We start from the raw sequence: 26,177 nt of genomic DNA on the forward strand, positions 1-26,177 counted from the left end.
CGGTGGAAATGTTTGGTCTTTTTCTATCCCCATACATAGGACACATCGGTCCTTCGAGACCAGAATCTCGGTAAAAAATGTGCGTGTTATATTTGTAGGATGACGGTAGATTACAATGTTTGACACAGTATGTCCCTTTTTAGCTCACCTGAGCCAAAGGCTGAAGGTGAGCTTTTGTGAACACTTGGATGTGCGTCTTGCTGTGTGCGTCGTCAGTCCTTCAACAATTTCTAAAAAGATCTTCTTCTTCAAAACCACTGGGCAGATTTACACTAAACTTCACAGGAATGATCCTTGGGTGGCTCCCTTTCAAAATTGTTCACAGAATTGAATTCCCCGGCTGAGAAAATTCCAGAGGTTTCCATTGAATGTCTGAATTTCCATGGAAGTCCGGAGTATTCAGACAAACTTTCCGTAGTTGGATATGTTTTGTTCAGCATTGGTTTTCTGGTAGATTAACAATGTTTGACACAATATGTCCCATCTTAGCTCACCTGAGCCAAAGGCTTGAAAGCTTGATGTGCGTCGTCTGTCATGCGGTGTGCATTGTCCGTCCGCCAACAATTTCTAAAAAAATCTACTTCTTCTTGAAAACCACTGGGCAGATTTACACTAAACTTGACAGGAATGATTCTTGGTGGCCCCCTTTCAAATCTGTTCACAGAATTGAATTGGACCACACAGAACTCTGGTTTCCATGGCAATCGAAAGGAAAATCTTAAAAAATTTTCTTGTCCAAAACCGCAAGGCGTAGAGTCTAGATATATGGCATGTGACATCATCTAATGGTCCTCTATGAAGATTGTTTAAATTATGCCCCTGGGGTTAAAAGAGGCCCCGTCCTGGTTTACATAGACTTACATAGGAAAACAAAATTCAAAAATCTTCTTGTCTGAAACTGCAAGGCCTTGGTCCTCTACCAAAATTGTTTAAATTATGTTCATGGGGTGAAAAGAGGCCCTGCCCAGGGGGTCCAAAGTTTTACATAGACCTATATAAGTAAAAAGCTTTAAAATCTTCTTGTCTGAAAATTCAAGGCCTAGGCCTTTGATATTTGTTATGTAGCATAACCTAGTGGCTCTCTAACAAGATTGTTTAAATTATGCCCCTGGGGTGAAAAGAGGCTACGCCCAGGGGGTCACTTGTTATATGAGTTATATAGGAATAAATACTTCAAAAATTATCTGATAATATTTCCCAGACTGTTTAATTATAATTACCTGATGACCCCAAGTAATTAGGGGCCACTTGACTGTGACCTTGACCTTCTGACCTACTTTGTTGTTTTTTAAGATACAGTCTTGAAATTTGGATGACATGTACAGTTTTGCACACCAATCTTAACACTGACTTTCACCTGAGCAAAAACTAGGTCACTATGTCAGATCAAAGAAAAACCTTGTGTATGCAATAGGGACTGCATTTTACACTGGATCTTCATGAAATTTGATCAGATTGTTTGTCTGGATGAAATCTAGGTCGAGTTTGAATATGGTTCATCTAGGGTCAAAAACTATGTCACCCGGACAAATACCTTGTGTACGCAATAGAGGCTGCATTTTACACTGGATATTCATAAAAATTAGTCCAAATGATTGCCTTGATGAAATCTAGGTCAAGTTAGAATATGGGTCATCTGGGGTCAAAATCTAGGTCACTAGGTCAACTCAAAGAAAAACCTTGTGTATGAAATAGAGGCTGTATTTTTCAATTGATCTTCATGAAATTTGGTCAGAATGATAGCCTTGATGAAATTAAGGTTAAGTTTGAATATGGGTCATCTGGGGTCAAAAACTAGGTCACGAGGTCAAATCAAAGAAACACCTTGTGTATGCAATGGGGACTGCATTTTACACCGGATCTTCATGGAATTTGATCAGAATGTTTGTCTGGATGCAATCTAGGTCAAGTTTGAATATGGGTCATCTGGGGCCAAAAACTAGGTCACCTGGTCAAATCAAAGAAAATCCTTTAGTACACAATAGGGGCTGCATTTTACACTGGATATTCATAAAATTTGATCAGAATGATAGCCTTGATGAAATCTATGTCAGATTTGAATATGGGTCATCTGGGGTCAAAAACGTTACTAGCACAAATCAAAGAAAAAACGTTGTGTATGTGATAGAGGCTGTATTTTTCAATTGAGGTTCATGGAATTTGGTCAGAATGATTGCCTTGATGAAATCTAGGTTAAGTTCGAATACGGGTCATCTGAGGTCAAAACTAGGTCACTAGGTCAAATCAAAGGAAAACCTTGTGTAAGCAACAGGAACTGCATTTTACACTGGATCTTCATGAAATTTGATCAGAATGTTTGTCTGGATGCAATTTAGGTCATATTCGAATATAAACAAAAACTAGGTCACCTGCTCAAATGAAAGAAAAACCTTTTGTACGCAATCTAAGGGGCTGCGTTTTACACTGGAAGCCCGCCCGCTTAGCTCAGTAGGTAAGAGCGTTGGTCTACGGATCGCGGGGTCGCGAGTTCGATCCTCGGGCGGGGCGTATGTTCTCCGTGACTATTTGATAAACGACATTGTGTCTGAAATCATTAGTCCTCCACCTCTGATAATTCATGTGGGGAAGTTGGCAGTTACTTGCGGAGAACAGGTTTGTACTGGTACAGAATCCAGGAACACTGGTTAGGTTAACTGTCCGCCGTTACATGACTGAAATACTGTTGAAAAACGGCGTTAAAACCAAAACGAAACGAAAAATTTACACTGGATATTAATAAAATTTAGTCAGAATGGCTGCCTTGATGAAATCTAGGTCAAGTTTTAATACGGGTAATCTGTGGTCAAAAACTAGGTCGCAAGGTCAAATCAAAGAAAAACTTTGTGTATGCAATAGGGACTGCATTTTACACTGGATCTTCATGAAATTTGATCACAATGTTTGTCTTGATGACTTCTAGGTCAGGTTTGAATCTGGGTCGTGTTGGGTCAAAAATTAGGTCATCCAGTCAAATCAAAGGAAAAGCTTGATAACACCTTAGAGGCCACATTTATGACCATATCTTCATTAAATTTGGTCAAAATGTTTATATTGATGTTTAAAGTTTTGGATGATTTGGAATGTGGGTAGCGTGGTACCAAAAACTAGGTCACTAGGTCAAATCAAAGGAAAAGCTTGTATACACTCTAGAGGTCACTTTTTAGCTCACCTGAGCAATGCTCAGGTGAGTTTTTCTGACCACTCGATGTCAGGCGTCTGTCTGTCGTCTGTCTGTCCGTCAACATTTAGCTTGTGTATGCAATAGAGGCTGTATTTTTCAACTGATCTTCATGAAATTTGGTCAGAATGATTACCTTGATGAAATCTGGGCCGAGTTCGAAAATGGGTCATCTGGGGTCAAAAACTAGGTCACTAGGTCAAATCAAAGAAAATCCTTGTGTATGCGATAGAGGCTGTATTTTTCAATTAATCTTCATGAATTTTGGTCAGAATGATAACCTTGATGAAATCTAGGCCGAGTTCGAAAATGGGTCATCTGGGGTCAAAAACTAGGTCACTAGGTCAAATCAAAGAAAAACCTTGTGTATGCAATAGAGGCTGTATTTTTCAATTAATCTTCATGAATTTTGGTCAGAATGATTGCCTTGGTGAAATATAGGCAGAGTTCGAATGTGGTTCATCTTGGGTCAAAAACTAGGTCACAAGGTCAAATCAAAGAAAAACCTTGTGTATGCGATAGAGGCTATATTTTTCAATTGATCTTCCTGAAATTAAGTCAGAATGATTGCCTTGATGAAATCTAGGTTGAGTTTGAATATGGGTCATCTGAGGTCAAAAACTAGGTCACTAGGTCAAATTAAAGAAAAACCTTATGTATGCGATAGAGGCTGTACTTTTCAATTGATATTCATGAAATTTCCTCAGAATGATTGCCTTGATAAAATCTAAGTTGAGTTTGATTATGGGTCATTGGACTCAAAAAGTAGGTCACTAGGTCAAATCATAGAAAACCCTTCTGTATGCGATAGAGGCTGTATTTTTCAATTAATCTTCATGAAATTTGGTCAGAATGATTGCCTTGATGTAATCTAGGTGAAGTTCAGTTATGGGTCATCTGGGTCAAAAAGTAGGTCACTAGGTTAAATCAAAGAAAAACCTTGTGTATGCGATAGAGGCTGTATTTTTCAACTGATCTTCATGAAATTTTGTCAGGATGATAGCCTTGATGAAATCTAGGTCAAGTTCGAATATGGGTCATCTGGGTTTTAAAAACTAGGTCACTAAAGTCAAATCAAGGAAAAACCTTGTGTATGCAATAGGGACTGCATTTTACACTGGATTTCATAAAATTTGGTCAGAATGGTTGGCTTGATGAAATCTAGGTCAAGTTCGAATATGGGTAGTCTGGGGTCAAAAACTAGGTCACTAGGTCAAATCAAAGAAAATACTTATTTATACTCAAGATTTTTTGCTCCAATTTTAATGTTAATTGGTCAGAATATTTTTTTTCATGAAATCATTAGGTCAAAAATATTTACACTGTTATGGTGTGTTTCTCAGGTGAGCGACCTAGGGCCATCTTGACCCTCTTGTTTTCATTCTTCCTGAAACTTTGTCAGAATGTTTGTTTTTATGGAATCTTGGACAAGCATGGATCTGGTTCATGTGGGGTGAAAAACTAGGTCAGTAGGTCAAATCAAAGAAAATACTTGTTTACCCTCAAGATTTTGGATCCAATCTTAATGAAAGTTTGTCAGAATATTTGTTTCTATGAAATCACTAGGTCAGACATGTTTACACTGTTATGGTGTGTTTCTCAGGTGAGCGACCTAGGGCCATGTTGGCCCTCTTGTTAAGAAAGCTTAAGCACCAATGTAGATCCCACAACTTGCATGCCCAGCTGTTAACTTTCATTGGGAAGAGTATGGAAGCTTGAATGAGCAGCATTTAGAAGCAACCAAGTCATTATTAGCTCACCTGAGCCAAAGGTTCAAGGTGAGCTTTTGTGACCGCTCGATGTGCGTCGTGTGTCAGCAATTTAAAAAAAAAAAACTTTTCTTTAAAACCACTGGGCAGATTTACACCAAACTTCACAGGAATGATCACTTCGGTGGCCTTCTTTCAAAATTGGCCAAAGAACTGAAATCCAGGCAGAAGTCTTGTTGCCATGGCAACCGAAAGGAAACTTTTAAAAATCTTCTTCTTCAAAACCACAGTAGTTAGGGCCAGTGTGAGGAATCACGTGACTTAAAAAGGCAGCTTACACGGAAAAATGGCCGATAATTTCTCCGAATCGTCAGGAAAATCAAGGAACTTCTATTGATAAACATTTGTTTTAGATGTTCTAATATATCCTATCATATGGCCCTTACCTTCTGATTTCCTCCGGTACCTATACTTTGTTCCATTCACCTATATTTTCCGAGAACACTCAGGAAGTTTGAATGCATTCGCAGTTTTTGGAATGCCGATATCCATGGACTGACACAATATTGTCCAAAAAATATTAATTACTGAAAGAAATGACAGTACAATCACATGAAAAGGTATCCAAATATCCAGTCCATCATAAGCATGTAACGAACTGGCAAAAAACAAAGCTGCCAAAAAGAGAATATCGAAATCTACGAAATGGCGCTGAACACGTACACAGTCTTCAAGGGCGCTTTGCACTTACAGGGTCAATGATTCATATTTCATACTATAGAAATACTTATGTTTCATGAGACTTCTATATTTAAATGTGTTTATACATATTTATTGTGTCAAAGGATAAAATCGCATTTTTTGAAAAACAGGATCTACCAAAGTTCATGCATGTATGGCACTGAAGCAGACATACTCTATATCTGTCCACATAATTTAATTCTGAATGTTCATGAAAGAACAAAAGAACACGCAAATGAAAATAAAAAGATTTTTTACAACGTATTTATAGGTTGACTGCATTTTACCCCATTTTATTACATAAACGCAGTATTTAGAGTAATATCAACGGTAAAACTTGATGACGCTACGAAATTAAATTACATGCTGTTATATGATGTCTTAAAGACACTGACGTACCTTCCTATAGGCACTTTAGACATGTGCCTACACGATTTCTTCAAATATGAAAAAAAACGAAAATGCCAAAAATGCAATAAAAATACAAGGGTGTAGGGGATAATGGGTGTTACATATATTTCCTAGTTTCTGTACATTTTTGTGAAAGTCATGTTTATATTTACATATTTTCAGAATGTTTGGTGATAAACAGCGAACATTCAATGCAAAATGGCTGTCCAGGTACAAGTGGCGCAAAAGACGAAGTATATTGTGCTATTTGTTTTGGCGCATTGGCGATAGTGAGAAAGCCTTCATATTAGAGCTACCAGTAACAGATTCGAAGATTTTTTCTATCTGGCACAAAAGACGTTATAAACAATCCTGTCGCCACGATGCGTCGAACCTAGAGGGAAATTATGCGACTTTCAAGACAGGAAAAAAACCGATTCGATCAACAAAAAAATATCTGATTCAACAAAGAATTCAGTACAAAGAAATAGACACATACTAGGGGTAATAATAAAGGTTACTGCAGTTTGTACGATGCATAATCATTTGCGCATGATGGTGATATTTTAAGAGAGCACTTGGGCAATGCACAGTATAATTAAAAAAACACATCTCAAATAAGAGAAAAAATGTAAGCGACTGCCTAAATGCTCCTTTTTTGCTATCATTGTTGATAAAGCAACTGACAGATCAACCAAGAAACAACTCTCGCTATGCATTAGGATTAGGTCTACTGATGATAAATGTGACTCCGTACAGAGTTTCTTTAGGATTTTTTAAATGTGAAAATCTATCAAAGATCTTATTAGATCGCAATATCTTGGATTTCTTGCAAGAAGCTGATCCAGGTATTTTAAAGTTAAGAGCGCAATGCTATGATGGGGCATCAAACATAAAAATACTGTGGTGTGCAAACGCTTATAAAAGAACGATCTCCACATGCAGTTGATGTACATTGCAAAGCTCATTGTTTGAATTTAGCTTTAGTACACAGCTCTAAAATCCCAAATAGCAACTGTGCTGTTTGATTACTCAGCTAAATGATCGGTAGCGTTTACCGAGGAACTGGCAAGGGATCCAAGGAAGGAAATAGAGCAACGCACTAAAATGTGAACCGTTTCTGAGTCTCTGTGGTCAAGTCGAGCCTTCTGCATGTTTAAGAGCAAGTTTACAGTGATAAAATAGAAAAAGTGGAAACTTGACAGGTCGCCCAACACGACAAAAACGAAATTGTTGCAGGCTCGGTTTGATTGAGCCTGTTCATGGACAGTAGTGGAGGTAGTGGAAATGCATGCTACCGTCCATGCCCTCTAGCCCCGGGTTGAGCATAACTCAACATTTACACATGCTACAAGTACAAAAATAATTTAGAGACATCCGCAGATGCGGTGCACATGGAAATCCATGCTCAGGAAACACTGCATGAAGATGAAGATGAGAAGGCAGGCTAATGTCTTGCTGCAGTTCTTAGATTTGACTTTATCATTTCTCTTGTATCTGAAATGGTGTTGAGTACCATTGTAGCGCTGATGAGCCTTTTGCAGAAGGAAGATATTGACTGTAGGATATTCTTCCTTGTTTTTTTTTCACTAAATGCCGTTACAGAGACAAAGATACAAGTTCTCTCGAATGAGCGGAATGACTGCAGTGTGGCTTGCCCGATACAAAAAGGCAATGCGTATGATCAGAGACTTCATCACTAAAACATCTAAACCAATTTGTGTTGGAAGGCGAACGCATAGAGACAACCATGATGCAGAATATGTCTTGGATTACTGGCAGTTTACGGTATACAATGTATTTGTCAACCATTTTGTCTAGAAATGGCAACTCGCATTTTACAAATTGCAGACCATTTTGCCGCCGAAAATGTAGTGAAAACCAGTCAGAAGTGCCAGTGCCTATTTACACCGCATATGCACCAGATCTTCATGGCACATTTAAGATATCTCCAAATGAGGTACCAAAGTAGAAACTAAACTGGAATATTGCCAATCAGAAACCACAGACTTCAGACCACTCTAATACCTCCCAGCAAGGTCTTGTATCCGTGTGTAAACACTATTCTGTCTGTGCTTCTGACCATGCCTCCAACATCTGCATTTTGTGAACGCTCATTCAGTGCAATGAAATGCATTCAAAAACTACCTATGTTCAACAATGATGAGTGATAGAATGTTTTACTAGCTCTGATACACATTTACAAGGATGTTTGCATTGATTTAGACCACGTGATCAATGGTTTCGCTTCACGGAAATGCAGAATATGGACTTTTTCTGACCCAAAGCCTGCTCTTTACGAATTTATAAATGTAACAGAAACGGAATAAACCTTTTCCCTCTATATCAGACATAGTTATTGAATATTGTTAAATGCAAACAACATATTGTAGCGGTTGTTAGAAATGATTAATAAATAGATATAACTATTCAAAACTGAACCCATGGTGAAATTTTGAATAGCTAAAAGTCGATTTTGTGCATGGTGTAGTATTTTTAAGTGTGTGAAATCAAATGATAACTCTTATTTCTCAAACGTGTAGTCCAAGATGTATTTTCAAATATAACAGAGTTGTGGAAATGGTCGCTGAGTTAAAAGGGACAAATAACCAGGTCAGTTTTGCCTATTTTGCATTGTTATTTCTTAGTGTCTCAGTCGTTCTGTGGGAAACTGTGAGTGAGATAGGTCAGTACCGGCATCTGACACAATTTCAAATGCTGGAAAAAAAAGTCAACTAAATGTATAAAAGTATATTGACAGTATGTTGCTGGAGAGGTGCTCAGATGTGCCCAGAATGTAGCAGAGGGCGTATGAATGCCAAACAATTAGCCGGGGGAGCATGTCACCGAACTCTTAGATAATGTGCCAACACATCTATTTCGGGAAAGGAACTCCCCTGCAAAAGAAAATAAATCTAACAAATCAGTTTCATTATTCACAACTCGAATGCATAGTAGATTCACTTTATATGATAAATAGTGTTGTGTATTCAAATGTTTTCAGTACAGTCTTTTGCACAATGGCCGAGTGAGTAAATCAGAGTTTTCTGCCAATATTCTCTGTTGTGTTTAAACAATACAATCATATTTTGTGGTATAATCTACCCGCAGACTTAGCATGAATCTTTGTGATTTCCAAGAAACATTATCTAGCATTGGTACGTTAAACAGCAGTGATGTATTAAAGATGAGATGTCACAATATTATTTATAACGAAGAACAATCATGTAGTGTGTGTAAATACAGAAATCTCGAGGCAACTTTAGTATTTCTATAAAATAAAACAGAATAGTTGTTCATGTACATGCACAGCGCCTTTAAAGACTGTGTACGTGTTCAGCGCCATAACGTAGATTTCGACATCACTTTTTTGGCAGCTTTGCTTTTTGCCAGTTCTTTACATGTATATGATGGACTGGGTACTTGGTTAACTTTTCATGTGATTGAACTGTCATTTACTTCAGTAATTAGTATTTTTTGGACAAAATTGTGTCAGTCCGTGGATACCGTCATCCCAAAAACTGCGAATGTAATCAAACTTCCCGAGTGTTCTCGGAAACTACAGGTGAATGGAACAAAGTATGGGTACTAGAGGAAATCGGAAGGTAAGGGGCATATGATAGAATATATTAGAACATCTAAAACAAAGGTTTATCAGTAGAAATACCTGGATCCTCCTGATGATTCGGAGAAATTATCGGCCATTTTTCTGTGTAAGCTGCCTTTTTAAGTCACGTGTTCCCCCGCACTGGGGCTTTGATATTTGGTATGTGGCATCATCTAATGGTATGTGGCATCATCCAATGGCCCCGCCCTGGGGGTCATATGGTTTACATAGACTTGTCTAAAACCACAGGGCCTAGGGCTTTGATATTTGTAATGTAGCATGGCGGAGACATATTGTTTTTGCCCTGTTCGTCCATCCACCCGTCTGTTAGTCGCACTTTATTTCTGATGAATAGCTGGAGAACCATTTGACCTAGAACCTTCAAACTTCATAGGGTCACGGGGCTTATGGAATAGATGACCCTTATTGTTTTGGGGGTCACCTCATCAAAGGTCAAGGTCACAGGGGCCTAAACATGGAAAACCATTTCCGATCAATAACTTAAGAACAACTTGACCCAGAATGTTGAAACTTCATAGGATGATTGGATAATAGAGTAGATGACCTCTATTGAGTGTGGGTCATTTGATCAAAGGTCAAGGTCACAGGGACCAGAACATGGAAAACGGTTTTTGATCGGTAACTTGAGAATCATTTAAACCAGAACCTTCAAACTGCATAGGATGATAGGACTTACAGAGTAGATGACCCTTATTGTTTTTGGGGTCATTTGAGCTAAGGTCAAGCTCACAGGGGCCTGAGCATGGTAAAATCTTTCTGATCAATAACTTGAGAACCACTTGACCCAGAATGTTGAAACTTCATAGGATGATTGGACATGCAGAGTAGATGACCCTTGTTGATTTTGGGGTTTCTCGATCAAAGGTCAAGGTCACAAGGGCCTGAACATGGAAGATGGATTCCGATCAATAACTTGAGAACCGCTTGATCTAGAAAGTTGAAACTTTATAGGATGATTGGACATGCCAAGTTGATGATTCCTATTGCAGCCAACTATCAGTGTCTCTTTGACTTTCACTCCTGACCCCTATTGACTTCCTGCCTATTACGACTATGCACTGGTGGAGACATGCGCTTTTCTACAAAAGCATCTTCTAGTTCCTATCTAGTCTATGAATCCTCGTCAGACTTATTATATGAAGTCTTTGTCAGGTTTAGAACTTGTCATTTAGTCAGAAAATGAGGTAATTGGGTCAAATTACGGGAGAGCTTTGTTTTCTGCTTAGTCTATTTGAAACTTTGTCAAAATGTTTGTTTTTAGCTCACCTGAGCAATTTGCTCAGGAGAGTTTTTGTGATCAACCTGTTTCTGTCATACGAGGGTGTCTGTCTTCTGTTGGCATCAACTTTCTACTTAAATATCTTCTTCTTTGAAACATCTCTCCTGTATTACACCAAATTTGGTTTGTCGAGGTCCTGGCAAGATCCTCTCTCAAGTTTATTTAAATGGTTGCGCTTGGTTGATTTTAAGGGCAGCTAGGGCTAAAAATAGAAAAACCTCTAAACAGTTCCTTCTTGTGAAACACTTGATATACATAAAAGTGGGGCTTTTTACATATCTGCAATAATCAAAAACAGTATTTATGTCCTGAAAATAAAGAGTTTGATCTCTAACTGAGCCAAACTTCATACTTTTCCGTCAAACTTCTGAATTCCGGTCCTAAGGTGTGGATCAACCTTAAGCGCTTTTTACAGGCAAAGCATGGTCTTCAAGGAAATGAAATTCTCAGGATATACAGCTGATTCTTTTAACAGTTAACAGTGCTAACATGCCAAAATTGCAGTCAAATACATTGTATTTATATAATTTCTTTTAGTGCTCCTTGGATAGAGTTCTACCAAGGATGGCTGAAACATACTTGAAATGTGAAACTCAGGTGAGTGATCTAGAGCCATCACGGTCTTCTTGTCATGAAATCTAGTTAATATTAAAAACTGGGTCATATGAGATCATAAACAGGTCACTTGGTGAAGTTTCATGTAGATCAGGATGCAGATATTGCCTCTCAAGAGTTGACAAGTTTTCTTTGTGTCTCTATGAAAGCTTTGCCAAATTTGAAACTGGATCATCTGGGGTCAAATTATAGAAAAAAATACATGTCAACAGTCTAAAAGCCACAGTTTCTGCTTTGTAGGACGCATTTGAAACTGGACCATCTGAGTTTGAAAAAAAAAAAATTCACTAGGTCAATATTTGTATTTTATTTATGAAATTTTGGACAGTTAAGAAAGTGGATCATCCAAGTTCAAAAATAAGGTCACTAGGTCATACCATAGAAAAGCCATGTTTAAAGTCCAAAGGCTACAATTTCTGTCTTCATGAAGTTTTATGAAAATGCTTGTCTTTATGAAGTCTAGGTCATTTTTGAAAATGCATCATTTATGGTCAAAAAACTAGGTCACAAGATTAAATCATAGCAAAAGCTTTTTAAGTTTTCAGAACCAAATTTTCTACCTGAATTTCATGAAACATTATAAGGGGCCTACTTGATTGAACAGTTAATGTCCCTGACTTCAGATTACTTTCCTTACACCTTTGTGGGTTAGAAACCTTGCTTAAGGTGTAGAATTCTTCACATGAGGAAGCCATCCAGCTGACGTATGGAATGTTGGTGGTTCTACCCATGTACCCACCATTGATGAAGTTTTGCTAAGAAGGGCACCTGGGTCTTCCTCCACCATTAAAAGCTGGAAAAGTGGCCATATAACCTAAATTGTGTCAATGTGACATTACACCCTAACAAGAAAGAAAAAAATCTTTATCACAATGTTTATCTTGATGAAATCTAGGCCTTGTTTAAAACTGGATTATCTGAGGTCAAAGACTAGATCACCAGGTTAAATCATAGTCAAAACCTTATTAACACTTCTCTACCTTTGTCAAAATTTTTATCATAAGGAAATCTGTGTCAGGTTTGAAACTGGTTTATCTGAGGTCAGAAGGTGGGTCATTTTGTTTAATAAACCAAGACTAATGTTTCTACCTGATCTTTATGAATCTTTGTCAGAATGGTTGTCTTTACAAAAACTAGGTCAAGTTAAACAAAGTAAGAAATAAGTCAGTTTAGCAGGGTCTTTATGGCCCTCTTATGTTTTTAGGTCACCTGAGTCAAAGGATCACGATGATATATAAGTGGATGGTCATGTGTCCATTGTCCAACATATGTCGTCCACAATTTATACAAAATTAACATCTTTTCTAAAACTACAGATAAGAATTATGCCAAACTAGGTTTATAGCATCCTGGCAAGGTCCTCCCTTAATTTTTTTCAAATGCAGACACTTGTGCCCATCCCAGGTCTGGGAATTAAAAACAAAAAAAACTTTAGTAAATGAATTCTTCTTATGAGTTGCTGGATAGTTCTTCATCAGACTTGGTCTGTAGCATCATTGTAAGGTCCTCATTCAGGTTTGTTCAAATGAGAAGCGTTTTTGCCACTTTCAGGGGCTTTCAGAGAAAAAGAAAAACCCTGTAAATGGCTTGTCATGAACTGCTTAGTGGATCTTCATTAAACTTGATGTGTAGCTTCATAGTAAGGCCCTTTCCTTATTTTATTCATATGGGCAGTTGTTGAAATGGGGCACATAGCCTCTTACATTGCAAGCTAAATATACAAAAACCTTGAAACAATTTGATGGATCTTCCTGAAACTTGGTCTGCAGGATCATTATACAGTTGTCTCCCAAATTTACTCACTGAGAGCACTTGGCTCCTTTTAGGGGCAGCTAGAGCTAAAAATAGAAAAACCATTAATTTAATAAAAACAACTAATGCCCATGGACCGCTTGATTGATCTTCATCCAAGTTGGTCTGTTGCATCATTGCAAGGTCCTTTTTGGCCGGGTTTGCGAAGAAAAATCCGGCTTGAAGATTAGGTCTGTCCGGGCGGATGGATGGAATAATGAGTCTCATGTTAACCTTTTTGTTCACTCAATATCTGGACAAGTATTTCTCCTAGGACCTTGGAACTTCATAGGTTTGTTGATCTTGATGTGTACATGACCCTACTGATTTCAGGGTTACTGGGTCAAAGGTCAAGGTCACAGGGACCTGAACATTGAAAATGATTTCCACTCAATATCTGGACAAGTATTTCACCTAGGACCTTGAAACTTCATAGGTATGTTGGTCTTGATGTGTACATGACCCCTACTGATTTCAGGGTCACTTGGTCAAAAATCAAGGTCACAGGGACCTGAGCATTGAAAATGATATACGCTCAATATCTGGACAAGTATTTCACCTAGGACCTTGAAACTTCATTGGTATGTTGGTCTTGATGTGTACATGACCCCTTTTGATTTCGGAGTCACTGGGTCAAAGATCAAGGTCACAGGGACCTGGACACTGAAAATGGTTTCTGCTCAATATCTGGACAAGTATTTCACCTAGGACCTTGAAACTTCATAGGTATGTTGGTCTTGATGTGTACATGACCCCTATTGATTTCAGGGTCACTGGGTCAAAGGTCAAGGTCACAGGGACCTGAACATTGAAAATGGTTTCCGCTCAATATTTTGACAAGTATTTCATCTAGGCCCTTGACACTTCATAGGTATGTTGGTCTTGATGTGTACATGACCCCTATTGATTTCAGGATTACTGGGCCAAAGGTCAAGGTCACAGGGACCTGAACATTGAAAAATGGTTTCCACTCAATATTTTGACAAGTATTTCATCTAGGACCTTGAAACTTCATAGGTATTTTAGTCTTGATGTGTACATGACCCCTATTGATTTCAGGGTCACTGTGTCAAAGGTCAAGGTCAAAGGGACCTGAACATTGAAAATGGTTTCAGCTCAATATCTAGACAAGTATTTCACCTATATATAGGAACTTGAAACTTCATAGGTATGTTGGTCTTGATGTGTACATGACCCCTATTGATTTCTGGGTCAAAGGTCAAGAGTGTTTTTCTTAACTTTATTTTTTTTACACCAGTTTATTTCTTTAGTTCCATTTTCTACCACCTGTCCATTTCTTTTTAGATCACCTGTCAAATAGTGACAAGGTGAGCTTTTGTGATCACCCTTCATCCGTCGTGCGTCCATGCGTGCGTCCGTCAACAATTTCTTTTCTGCACGATAGTGGTTTCATTATTGATTTTTATTTTAACCAAACTTGCACACAACTTGTATCACCATAAGATCTCGGTTCCTTTCTTGAACTGGCCAGATCCCATTATGGGTTCCAGAGTTATGGCCCCTGAAAGGGTCAAAAATAGCTATTTTGACCTTGTCTGCACAATAGCAGCTTCATTTATGATTTTATTTTAACTAAACTTGCACACAACTTGTATCACCATAAGATCTTGGTTCCTTTCTTGAACTGGCGAGATTCCTTTATGGGTTCCAGAGTTATGGCCCCTGAAAGGGCCAGAATTAGCTATTTTGACCTTGTCTGCACAATAGCAGCTTCATTTATGATTTGAATTTAATCAAACTTGCACAAAACTTGTGTCACCATAAGATCTCGGTTCCTTTCTTGAACCGGCCAGATCCCATTATGGGTTTCAGAGTTATGGCCCCTGAAAGGGCCAGAATTAGCTATTTTGACCTTGTCTGCACAATGGCAGCTTCATTTATGATTTTATTGTACCCCCCGACAACAAAGTTGTAAGGGGGGGTATACTGGTTTCAGGTTGTCTGTCCGTCTGTCCGTAGACGCAATCTTGTGCGCACCATCTCTCCTTATCCCCTTGACAGAATTTAATGAAACTTCACACAAGTGATCAGTACCAACAGTAGTTGTGCATGGGGTATGTAAGGTTGTTTTAGAAAAAAAATTTGCAGAGTTATGGGACTTTGTTTTTTGTTACTATACTATATACATAGACACAATCTTGTGCGCACCATCTCTCCTCATCCCCTTGACACAATTTAATGAAACTTCACACAAGTGATCAGTACCAACAGTAGTTGTGCATGGGGCATGTTAGGTTCTTTTAGAAAAAAAAATTGCAGGGTTATGGGACTTTGTTTTTTTGTTACTATACTATATACATAGACACAATCTTGTGCGCACCATCTCTCCTCATCCCCTTGACACAATTTAATGAAACTTCACACAAGTGATCAGTAACAACAGTAGTTGTGCATGGGGCATGTTAGGTTCTTTCAGAAAAAAAAATTTGCAAAGTTATGGGACTTTGCTTTTTTGTTACTATACTATATACATAGACACAATCTTGTGCGCACCATTTCTCCTTATCCGCTTGACACAGTTTAATGAAACTTCACACAAGTTATCAGTAACAACAGTAGTTGTGCATGGGGCATGTTAGGTTCTTTCAGCAACAAAAATTGCAGAGTTATGGGACTTTGTTTCTTGTTAACATACTATGTACATACAGTCTGCATATGCAGTCTTATGCATGCCTAATCTACCAAACCCTTGCACACAATTTAATGAAACTTCACACAAGTGATCAGTACCAACCCTAGTTGTGCATGGTGCATGTTACGTTCTTTTAGATAAATATTCTGCATAGTTATGGGACTTTGTCTTTTGTTACTATACTGTATACATACAGTCTATATACATAAAGTTCACATAATTATGCAATCTTGTGTGCGTCAAATTGCAATGTACTGTGTCAGTGCATGCGGGGGGTACATTCATCAACTTTAGTGATAACTCTAGTTTTAACCAAACTTGCCCACAACTTGTATCACCATAAGATCTTGGTTCCTTTCTTGAACTGGCGAGATTCCTTTATGGGTTCCAGAGTTATGGCCCCTGAAAGGGCCAGAATTAGCTATTTTGACCTTGTCTGCACAATAGCAGCTTCATTTATGATTTGAATTTAATCAAACTTGCACAAAACTTGTGTCACCATAAGATCTTGGTTCCTTTCTTGAACTGGCCAGATCCCATAATGGGGTCCAGAGTTATGGCCCCTGAATGGGCCAAAATCGGCTATTTTGACCTTGTCTGCACAATAGCAGCTTCATTTATGATTTGATTTTAACCAAACTTGCACACAACTTGCATCACCACAAGATCTTGCTTCCCTTCTTGAACTGGCCAGATTCCATCTTGGGTTCAAGAGTTATGGCCCCTTAAAGGTCCAAAATCGGCTATTTTGGCTTTTGCAGCCATATAGAGACTTCATTTATGGTTTTATTTGATACAAACTTCCAAAATATCTTCAACAACAATGAATCTTGGATTCCAGGACAAATCAGATCCAGTCATAGGTTCCAGAGTTATTTTATATCTGATTACCTCCCCTGATTGTAATCAAAATGGATTTATATCAGTAAGTACTTATAGGACTTATTTGAAATTTCATTATTGTTATTAGTTGGACTGAGACAATCAGGGTAGATAACTATGGACTGATTTTATGTCAAATTACCTCCCTTTATTTCAAATTAAAATGGGTATATCTCCGTTACTAATGAAGATACTGATCTGAAATTTCATTTATGCCAACATATTTATTTGGCAGATCCTTCTTTTGTTCACTTACAATATTTTTTTTTTAATTACTTCCCTTTTACATTACTATAAATAGCTTATTTTTAGTAACTTTTTTATTATTGGCTATAGGGAAAAACCGAGACCACTTTTCTGTGGTACAACATGGATGGTACCTCCAATTTTTAGGTGTTTTTTGACATATCTATACCTTGTTAGAATTTTTTTCTTCTTTTTGGTTAAATTTCTTCCCTTTGTTGTTCTTGTCCTTAGGATTTAGATATTTTTTCTGAGGACCTTCTTGTCCTCAAGTGCAATGATAACAGGTGAGTGATATAGGGCCATCATGGCCCTCTTGTTTTCCTTTATCCTTCAATAGTGCTTATTTATTTGGGGCTTATTTGTTGTATACCTTTATTAGAACTTTAACTTATCACCTAATTCGGAAAACCTGGCCAAAACGGCGTCAGGCGTTAGCTGCTTGTATTCAATGGGGCACTTAGCCCAATTTTGGGCTACTATAGCTAAAAATAGAAATACCTTGAAACAACCCTTTTCCTTCTTCATCCAGCTAGGTCTGTAACATTCTTAAAAAGTCATCTGTCAAATGGCAACTTTCCAAGTTTTGATGGCAGAGTTAGAACCAAGATCCCAGGCTTGCATTATTTCAAGCACATGCAGGCACCACAAGCCGGCTGAATGGCTCACTCAAACGGAAGAATTCTACACCCCAAGTGAGAATTGGAACCCTTACCGGTTTGGCCAAGGGGCAAATTATTGGAATTCTCCAACATAATCATTCAACAATAGAGGTCCCTTGAAGGGAAAGATTAAACAATATTTCTGTTGTAAAAGATGTAAACTGTCATTGTGTATTTATATTGAAGTTCTGTTACAATTTTGTAATTCTATTTTTTGCAGAATGAGCCTTCAGAAAAATACTGATCCAGGGAAAGCTTTCGAGACAATTATATGGTATATATGCAAGTAGAAATAAATCCTGAATGAAAAATGTGAAATGGAGATTGAGAAATAAAGTTGTCTGTCATGTTGATAGCTTTTATCCCTATGTAAGCAGATAATTGTTTTTTTTAGCTCACCTGTCACATAGTGACAAGGTTAGCTTTTGTGATCACCCTTCGTCCGTCTTCAGTCCGTTCGTGCGTCAACAATTTCTTGTCTGCACGATAGTGCTTTCATTTATGATCTGATTTTAACCAAACTTGCATACAACTTGTATCACCATAAGATCTCGGTTCCTTTCTTGAACTGGCCAGATCCCATAATGGGTTCCAGAGTTATGGCCCCTGAAAGGGCCAAAATGATCTATTTTGACCTTGTCTGCACAATAGCAGCTTTATTTATGATCTGATTTTTACCAAACTTGCACAAAACTTGTATCACCATAAGATCTTGGTTCCTTTCTTGAACTGGCCAGATTCCTTCATGGGTTCCAGAGTTATGGCCTCTGAAAGGGCCAGAATTAGCTATTTTGACCTTGTCTGCATAATAGCAGCTTCATTTACGATTTGAATTTAATCAAACTTGCACAAAACTTGTGTCACCATAAGGTCTCGGTTCCTTTCTTGAACTGGCCAGATCCCATAATGGGTCCCAGAGTTATGGCCCCTGAATGGGCCAAAATTAGCTATTTTGACCTTGTCTGCACAATCGCAGCTTCATTTATGATTTGATTCTAACCAAATTTGCACACAACTTGTATCACCAAAAGATCTTGGTTGCTTTCTTGAACTGGCCAGATTCCATTATGGGTTCCAGAGTTATGGCCCCTGATAGGGCCAGAATTAGCTATTTTGACATTGTCTGCACAATAGCAGCTTCATTTATGATTTGATTCTAACCAAATTTGCACACAACTTGTATCACCAAAAGATCTTGGTTGCTTTCTTGAACTGGCCAGATTCCATTAAAGGGTTCCAGAGTTATGGCCCCTGATAGGGCCAGAATTAGCTATTTTGACCTTGTCTGCACAATAGCAGCTTTATTTATGATTTGAATTTAACCAAACTTGCACAAAACTTGTGTCACCATAAGATCTTGGTTCCTTTCTCGAACCGGCCAAATCCAATAATGGGTTCAAGAGTTATGGCCCCTGAAAGGGCCAAAATTAGCTATTTTGACCTTTTCTGCACAATAGCAGCTTCATGTATGATTTGATTTTTACCGAACTTGCACACAACTTGTATCACCATAAGATCTCGATTCCTTTTTATACGCCCGAAGGAACGTATTATGTTAACCTCTTGGTGTCCGTCTGTCTGTCTGTTGGTTAGCAATTTCCCTTCCGCTCTGTAACTCTTGAACCCCTTGAAGGATTTCAAAAAAACCTGACACAAATGTTCACTTCATCGAAATGATGTGAAGAGCTCATGTTTTGGATGGCTCACTTCAAGGTCAAGGTCACACTTAGGGGTCAAAGGTCATATGACTTTGTTGTGTGTATATTGCTCTGCATTTGCATTGCATTGCAGTGCTCTAGTTTTTATTTGGCAGTTCCTTCTTCTGTTCACTTACAATAAAATTTTTTTAATTACTTCCCTTTTATGTTACTATAAATAGCTTATTTAGTAACTTTTTTATTATTGGCTGTAGGGAAAAACAGAGACCACGTTTCTGTGGTACAACATGACTGGTACCTCCAATTTTTAGGTGTATTTTGACATATCTGTACCTTGTAAGAATTCTTTTTTCTTTTTGGTTAAATTTCTTCCCTTTGTTGTTGATGTTGATTATGATTTTTTGACCTTCTTGTCCTTAAGTGCAATGACAACAGGTGAGCGATATAGGGCCATTATGCCCTCTTGTTGTGATACTTATTCTGGTGTAAAATTGTTTCCATAATCATACATTGTAATCATGGTAATTTCTTTGGTAATTTCTTTAGTAAAAATAATAAAGACATTCAAAAGAGATAAAACCTTTTTGAAATATATCTTGAATAAAACTGCATCTTTAAACAAATATATACATGTGGTTTAAGAGACATGCCTAGTGAATTCAAAGTGTTTAAACAGATCTACAAATAATCTTAATATCATTTCAGTTTGTATTTTTAGCTCACCTGAGCACAAAGTGCTCATGGTGAGGTATTGTGATCACGCTGTGTCCATCGTCCGTGCATGCGTCCGTGCGTCAAGTCGTCCGTCGTCAACAATTATGTTTAAAGGACATCTCCTCCAAAACCAGTGAATGGATTTTGATGAAACTTGGTCATTATGTTCCTTGGGTGGTCCTCTACCAAAGTTGTTCAAACAGTTCCACTTGGTTGCACATTGGGGCTGCCAGAGCTAAAAATAGAAAAAACTTCAAACAACATCTCCTAAACCGATAGTCAGATTTTGAAATAATTTCACATAAATGGTCCATATGTCACCCTCTACTAAGATTGTTCAAATTATTCCGATTCGTCAAAAAACATGGCCGCTAGAGGGCGTGGTCACTTTTCCCTGTATGTATATAGTGGAAACTTAAAAAATCTTCTTGTATGAAACTGCTTGCCCAGTTTTAGATTAATTTTACACAAATGGTCCTTGTATGACCCTCTACCAAGATTGTTCAAATTATTTTGATTTGTCAAAAAACATGGCCGCCAGAGGGCCTGGTCACTTTTCCCTATATATATATAGTGGAAATTTTAAAAATCTTCTTGTTTGAAACGGCAAGCCCGATTTTAAAATAATTTTACACAAATGGTTCTTGTGTGACCCTCTACCAAGATTGTTTCTGATTCGTCAAAAAACATGGCTGCCAGGGGGCGTGGTCACTTTTCTTCTCTGAATCAGTAATAGCTAGGGCCTTGATATTTGGCATTTAATATCAGGTTTGTAATGTCTACCATAATTGTTCAAATTATTGCCCTATGTTCAAAAGTGTGTGTGACATGTATATGATATAGGCTTACATAGAAGAAACCTAACTCTGTACTTATACTTGTGAACACACTTGAAGCCTTGTACACAGGTGAGCGCTTTAGGGTCAGTGACCCTCTTGTATAAGAAAGCTGTTCAATGCATTACTGAAAATTGTTACTGTATAACATTTTAACATAATATTGTACAAGTGTTTATATACTGCATAGAAATTAATAAATCTTTCATTTACAACAGTTTCTATTATGAACAGATTCTTTCATGGTGGCCCCTCAGGTTGCCCTCATAACCTTAGGACTACCAGCACATTTTTAGCTCACCTGTCACATAGTGACAAGGTGAGCTTTTGTGATCAACCTTTGTCCGTCGTCAGTCCGTGCGTGCGTCAACAATTTCTTGTCTGCACGATAGTGGTTTCATTTAGGATTTTATGGCCCCTGAAAGGGCCAGAATTAGCTATTTTGACCTTGTCTGCACAATAGCAGCTTCATTTATGATTTGATTCTAACCAAATTTGCACACAACTTGTATCACCAAAAGTTATGGCCCCTGAAAGGGCCAGAATTAGCTATTTTGACCTTGTCTGCATAATAGCAGCTTCATTTATGATTTGAATTTAATCAAACTTGCACAAAACTTGTGTCACCATAAGATCACGGTTCCTTTCTTGAACTGGCCTGATCCCATTATGGGTTCCAGAGTTATGGCCCCTCAAAAGGCCAAAATTAGCTATTTTGACCTTGTCTGCACAATAGCAGCTTTATTTATGATTTGATTTTTACCAAACTGGCACACAACTTGTATGACCATAAGATCTTGGTTCCTTTCTTGAACTGGCCAGATTCCATTATGGGTTCCAGAGTTATGGCCCCTAAAAGGGCCAGAATTAGCTATTTTGACATTGTCTGCACAATAGTAGCTTCATTTATGATTTGAATTTAATCAAACTTGCACAGAACTTGTGTCACCATAAGATCTCTGTTCCGTTCTTGAACCGGCCAGATTCCATAATGAGTTCCAGAGTTATGGCCCCTAAAAGGGCCAAAATCAGCTATTTTGACCTTGTCTGCACAATAGCAGCTTCATTTATGGTTTGATTTTAACCAAACTTGCACATAACTTGTATCACCACAAGATCTTGCTTCCTTTCTTGAACTTGCCAGATTCCTTCATGGGTTCCAGAGTTATGGCCCCTTAAAGGTGCAAAATTGGCTATTTTGACTTTTGCAGCCATATAGAGACTTCATTTATGGTTTTTTTTTTATACAAACTTCCAAAATATCTTCAACAACAATAAATCTTGGATTCCATGACAAATCAGATCCAATCATCTATATAGGTTCCAGAGTTATTTCATATCTGATTACCTCCCCTGATTGTAATCAAAATGGATTTATATCAGTAAGTACTTATAGGACTTATTTGAAATTTCATTATTGTTATTAGTTGGACTGAGACAATCGGGGTAGATAACTATGGACTGTTTTTATGTCAAATTACCTCCCTTTATTTCAAATTAAAATTGGTATATCTCCGTAACTAATGAAGATACTAATCTGAAATTTCATTTATCTCAACAGATTTATTTGGCAGATCCTTCTTGTGTTCACTTACAATATTTTTTTAGCCCACCATCATCAGATGGTGGGCTATTAAAATCACTCTGCGTCCGTGGTCCGTCCGTCCGTCATTCCGTCCGTCCGTCCGTTAACAATTTCTCGTTACCGCATCTCCTCAGAAACTACTTGGGGGATTTTGACCAAACTTTGTCAGAATGATGTATTGGTACCCTAGTTGTGTCCCCCTGAAAATCAGACTGGTTCAACAATTTATGAGTGAGTTATGGCCCTTTGTTTATTTCTATAATTTATATAGATTTATATAGGGAAAAACTTTGAAAACCTTCTTGTCCAAAACCACAGAGCCTAGGGCTTTGATATTTGGTATGAAGCATCATCTAGTGGTCCTCTACCAAGATGATTCAAACTATTTCTCTGGGGTCAAATATGGCCCCGCCCTGGGGGTCACATGGTTTATATAGACTTATAAGGGAAAAACTTTGAATAACCTCTTGTCCAAAACCACAGGGCCTAGGGCTTTGATATTTTGTATGTGACATCATCTAGTGGTCTTCAACTAAGATTGATCAAATTATACCCCTAGGGTCAAATATGGCCCCGCCCTGGGGGTCATATGGTTTACATAGACTTATATAGGGAAAAACTTTGAAAATCTTCTTGTCCAAACCACAAAGCCTAGGGCTTTGATACTTGTAATGTAGCATCATCTAGTGGTTCTCTACCAAGTTTGTTCAAATTATCCTCCTAGGGTTAAATATGGCCCCGCCCCGGGGGTCACATGGTTCATATAGACTTATATAGGGAAAAGCTTTTAAAATGTTCTTGTCAGTAACTACAACATTCAAACTTGGACCACATGTATATTTTTGAGTGGCAAGATGAACCTTGACATGAGTTGACCTTGATTTTGACCTAGTGACCTACTTTCACATTTCTGTAGCTACAGCTTTCAAATTTGGACCACATGCATAATTTTGTGCACTGGAAAAAACTTTGACCTTTATTTTGACCTAGTGACCTACTTTCACATTTTTGAAGGTACAGGCATCAAATTTGGACCATATGTATAGTTTCATGTTTCAAAATGAAATTTGACATTGATTTTGACCTAGTGACCTTCTTTCACAGTTCTCAAGCTACAGCCTTCAAATTTGAACTACATGCATAGTTTTGTGTACCGAAAAAAACTTTGACCTTGACATTGACCTAGTGACCTACTTTCACATTTTTGAAGGTACAGGCTTCATATTTGGACCACATGCATAGTTTTGTATTCTGAAATAAAATTTGACCTTAATTTTGACCTAGTGACCTACTTTTACATTTCTCAAGCTACAGCCTTCAAATTTGGACCACTTGCATAGTTTTGTGTACTGAAATGACCTTTGACCTTTACATTGACCTAGTGACCTACTTTCACATTTTTGAAGGTACAGGCTTCAAATTTGGACCACATGCATAGTTTTGTATTCCGAAATAATATTTGACCTTGATTTTGACCTAGTGACCTACTTTTACATTTCTCAAGCTACAGCCTTCAAATTTGGACCACATGCATAGTTTTGTGTACCGAAACAAACTTTGACCTTTACATTGACCTAGTGACCTACTTTCACATTTTTGAAGGTACAGGCTTCAAATTTGGACCACATGCATAGTTTTGTATTCCGAAGTAAAATTTGACCTGGATTTTGACCTAGTGACCTAGTTTTACATTTCTCAAGCTACAGCCTTCAAATTTGGACCACTTGCATAGTTTTGTGTACCAAAATGAACTTTGACCTTAAGATTGACCTAGTGACCTACTTTCACATTTCTGTAGCTACAGGCTTCAAATTTAGGACCACATGCATAGTTTTGTGTACCGAAACAAACTTTGACCTTGACATTGACCTAGTGACCTACTTTCACATTTTTGAAGGTACAGCCTTCAAATTTGGACCACATGCATAGATTTGTGTTGTGTACGAAAATGAAATTTGGCCTTGAGCTAGTCAGTAAGTCTTGAAATTTGGAACACTCAAAAATGGCACATTGGTGGGCGCCAAGATCACTCTGTGATCTCTTGTTTTTATTACTTCCCTCTTACGTTACTATAAATAGCTTATTTTTAGTAACTTTTTTATTATTGGCCGTAGGGAAAAACCAAGACCACTTTTCTGTGGTACAACATGGATGGTACCTCCAATTTTTAGGTGTATTTTGACATATCTATAACTTGTAAGATTTTTTTTTTTCTTTTTGGTTAAATTTCTTCCATGTTGTTCCTGTCCTTTGGACTTTGATATTTTTTCTGAGGGCCTTCTTGTCCTCAAGAGCAATGATAACAGGTGAGCGATATAGGGCCATCATGGCCCTCTTGTTATGCAATTTTGCTAGGCATTATAATGTAACATATGTTTTTGACAACACAGAAAATGATGCCAGATGACCTTCGGCTTTTTTCAGATGTAAAGGAAATGATAGTAAACACTCGGGCTAAATTTGAAAACGAAAGATGCATTTGCATTGGTCTATAGTCAGGGGTCAAGTGCAGGGGTCACCCTGTCTAAATGTATACTAGTGGATTGTTTTGGTTTTTTTTGGCCAATGGGGAGTCAACTTTCAGTACTTTCTAACGATTTGAAAATACCTGGGCTTTAGCCCCACATGTCAGCTTTTCATCTACAAAAAAATATTTGAACTCAGAATAAAGACAAATCCCACAGGGGTCTGTAATGGAGCATTGTCAGGGTATATGGAGATTTTTAGAACTTCGTTTAATCGTTCAAAAGGTCTTTTTTGATGTTGTCTGAAAGTGTCATTATATGCCTCAGATGTAAGATATTTCCATATTTGAGAGCTGCAGACCTAGACATTTCAGAAGTATTTTCAAAATGAATTTCGTTTAATAAATGTTGATTCTACGGAAGCGTGAAAGGGCCATCAGACGCTAATACGTTTTACTACGTTACGGTAGCAGAAAGGATATGCTATTTCCCAGATGTCTCTCATATTTACTAATACGGTAGAATAAAGGATATACAGATTTCCTAAAATACATTTTTATCTCACCAGAGCACCGGTCATTGTCCGGTGTTCGTCGTGCGATGTGCGTCGTGTGTCAACATTTGCCTTGTTAACTCTCTAGAGGCCATATTTGTGATCCAATCTTTATGAAACTTGGTCAGAATGTTTGTCTTGATGATCTCTAGGTCAAGTTTGAAACTGGGTCATGTTGGTAGAAAAACTAGGTCAGTAGGCCAGATCAAAGGAAAATCTTGTTAACACCCTAAGAGTCCACAGTTTAAGTTGGAAACTCATGAGAATTGGTCAGTGTTTGTCTTGATGACCTCTAGGTCAAGTTTGAATCTGGATCATGTTGGGTCAAAAACTAGGTCACCCAGTCAAACCAAAGGAAAAGCTTGTTAACGCCATAGAGGCCTTCAAGGGGTTTAGGAGATACAGAGCGGACACAAAATGTTACAGACAGACGGAAGGATGGATGGAGACCATTCCTATAACCACCCCCACACACATGAGTGGCAGGGGATTAAAGATTTGTTAACACTCTAGAGGCCACAGTTGTAACCCAGTCTTTATGAAACTTAGTCGGAATGTTTGTATAGATGATCTCTAGGTCAAGTTTGAAACTAGG

The 26,177-nt window shown here is 37.9% G+C and overlaps 1 protein-coding gene across 6 annotated transcripts in view; it reads left to right on the forward strand.

The window, feature by feature from the left end:
* The window catches only part of LOC123524452 (hydroxymethylglutaryl-CoA synthase 1-like), a 369,785-nt gene that overhangs the window by 264,852 nt on the left and 78,756 nt on the right, over positions 1-26,177 (forward strand). For 2 of the 6 annotated variants that reach the window (XM_045302659.2, XM_045302658.2), the window contains exons 9-10: positions 11,463-11,522; positions 17,992-21,194. The exons of 1 other annotated variant lie outside the window; for it this stretch is intronic. In XM_045302659.2, the coding sequence (XP_045158594.1) occupies positions 11,463-11,522; positions 17,992-18,015 (84 nt within the window). In that variant the 3' untranslated portion in view covers positions 18,016-21,194. Of the gene's footprint in view, positions 1-6,201; positions 7,058-11,462; positions 11,523-17,991; positions 21,195-26,177 lie in introns of those variants that run through there. 3 more of the 6 variants (XM_053538854.1, XM_053538859.1, XM_053538856.1) reach the window with 2 other exon arrangements.

Source organism: Mercenaria mercenaria, chromosome 3 (genome assembly GCF_021730395.1).
Source record: "Mercenaria mercenaria strain notata chromosome 3, MADL_Memer_1, whole genome shotgun sequence".
Lineage (NCBI taxonomy): Eukaryota > Metazoa > Mollusca > Bivalvia > Venerida > Veneridae > Mercenaria > Mercenaria mercenaria.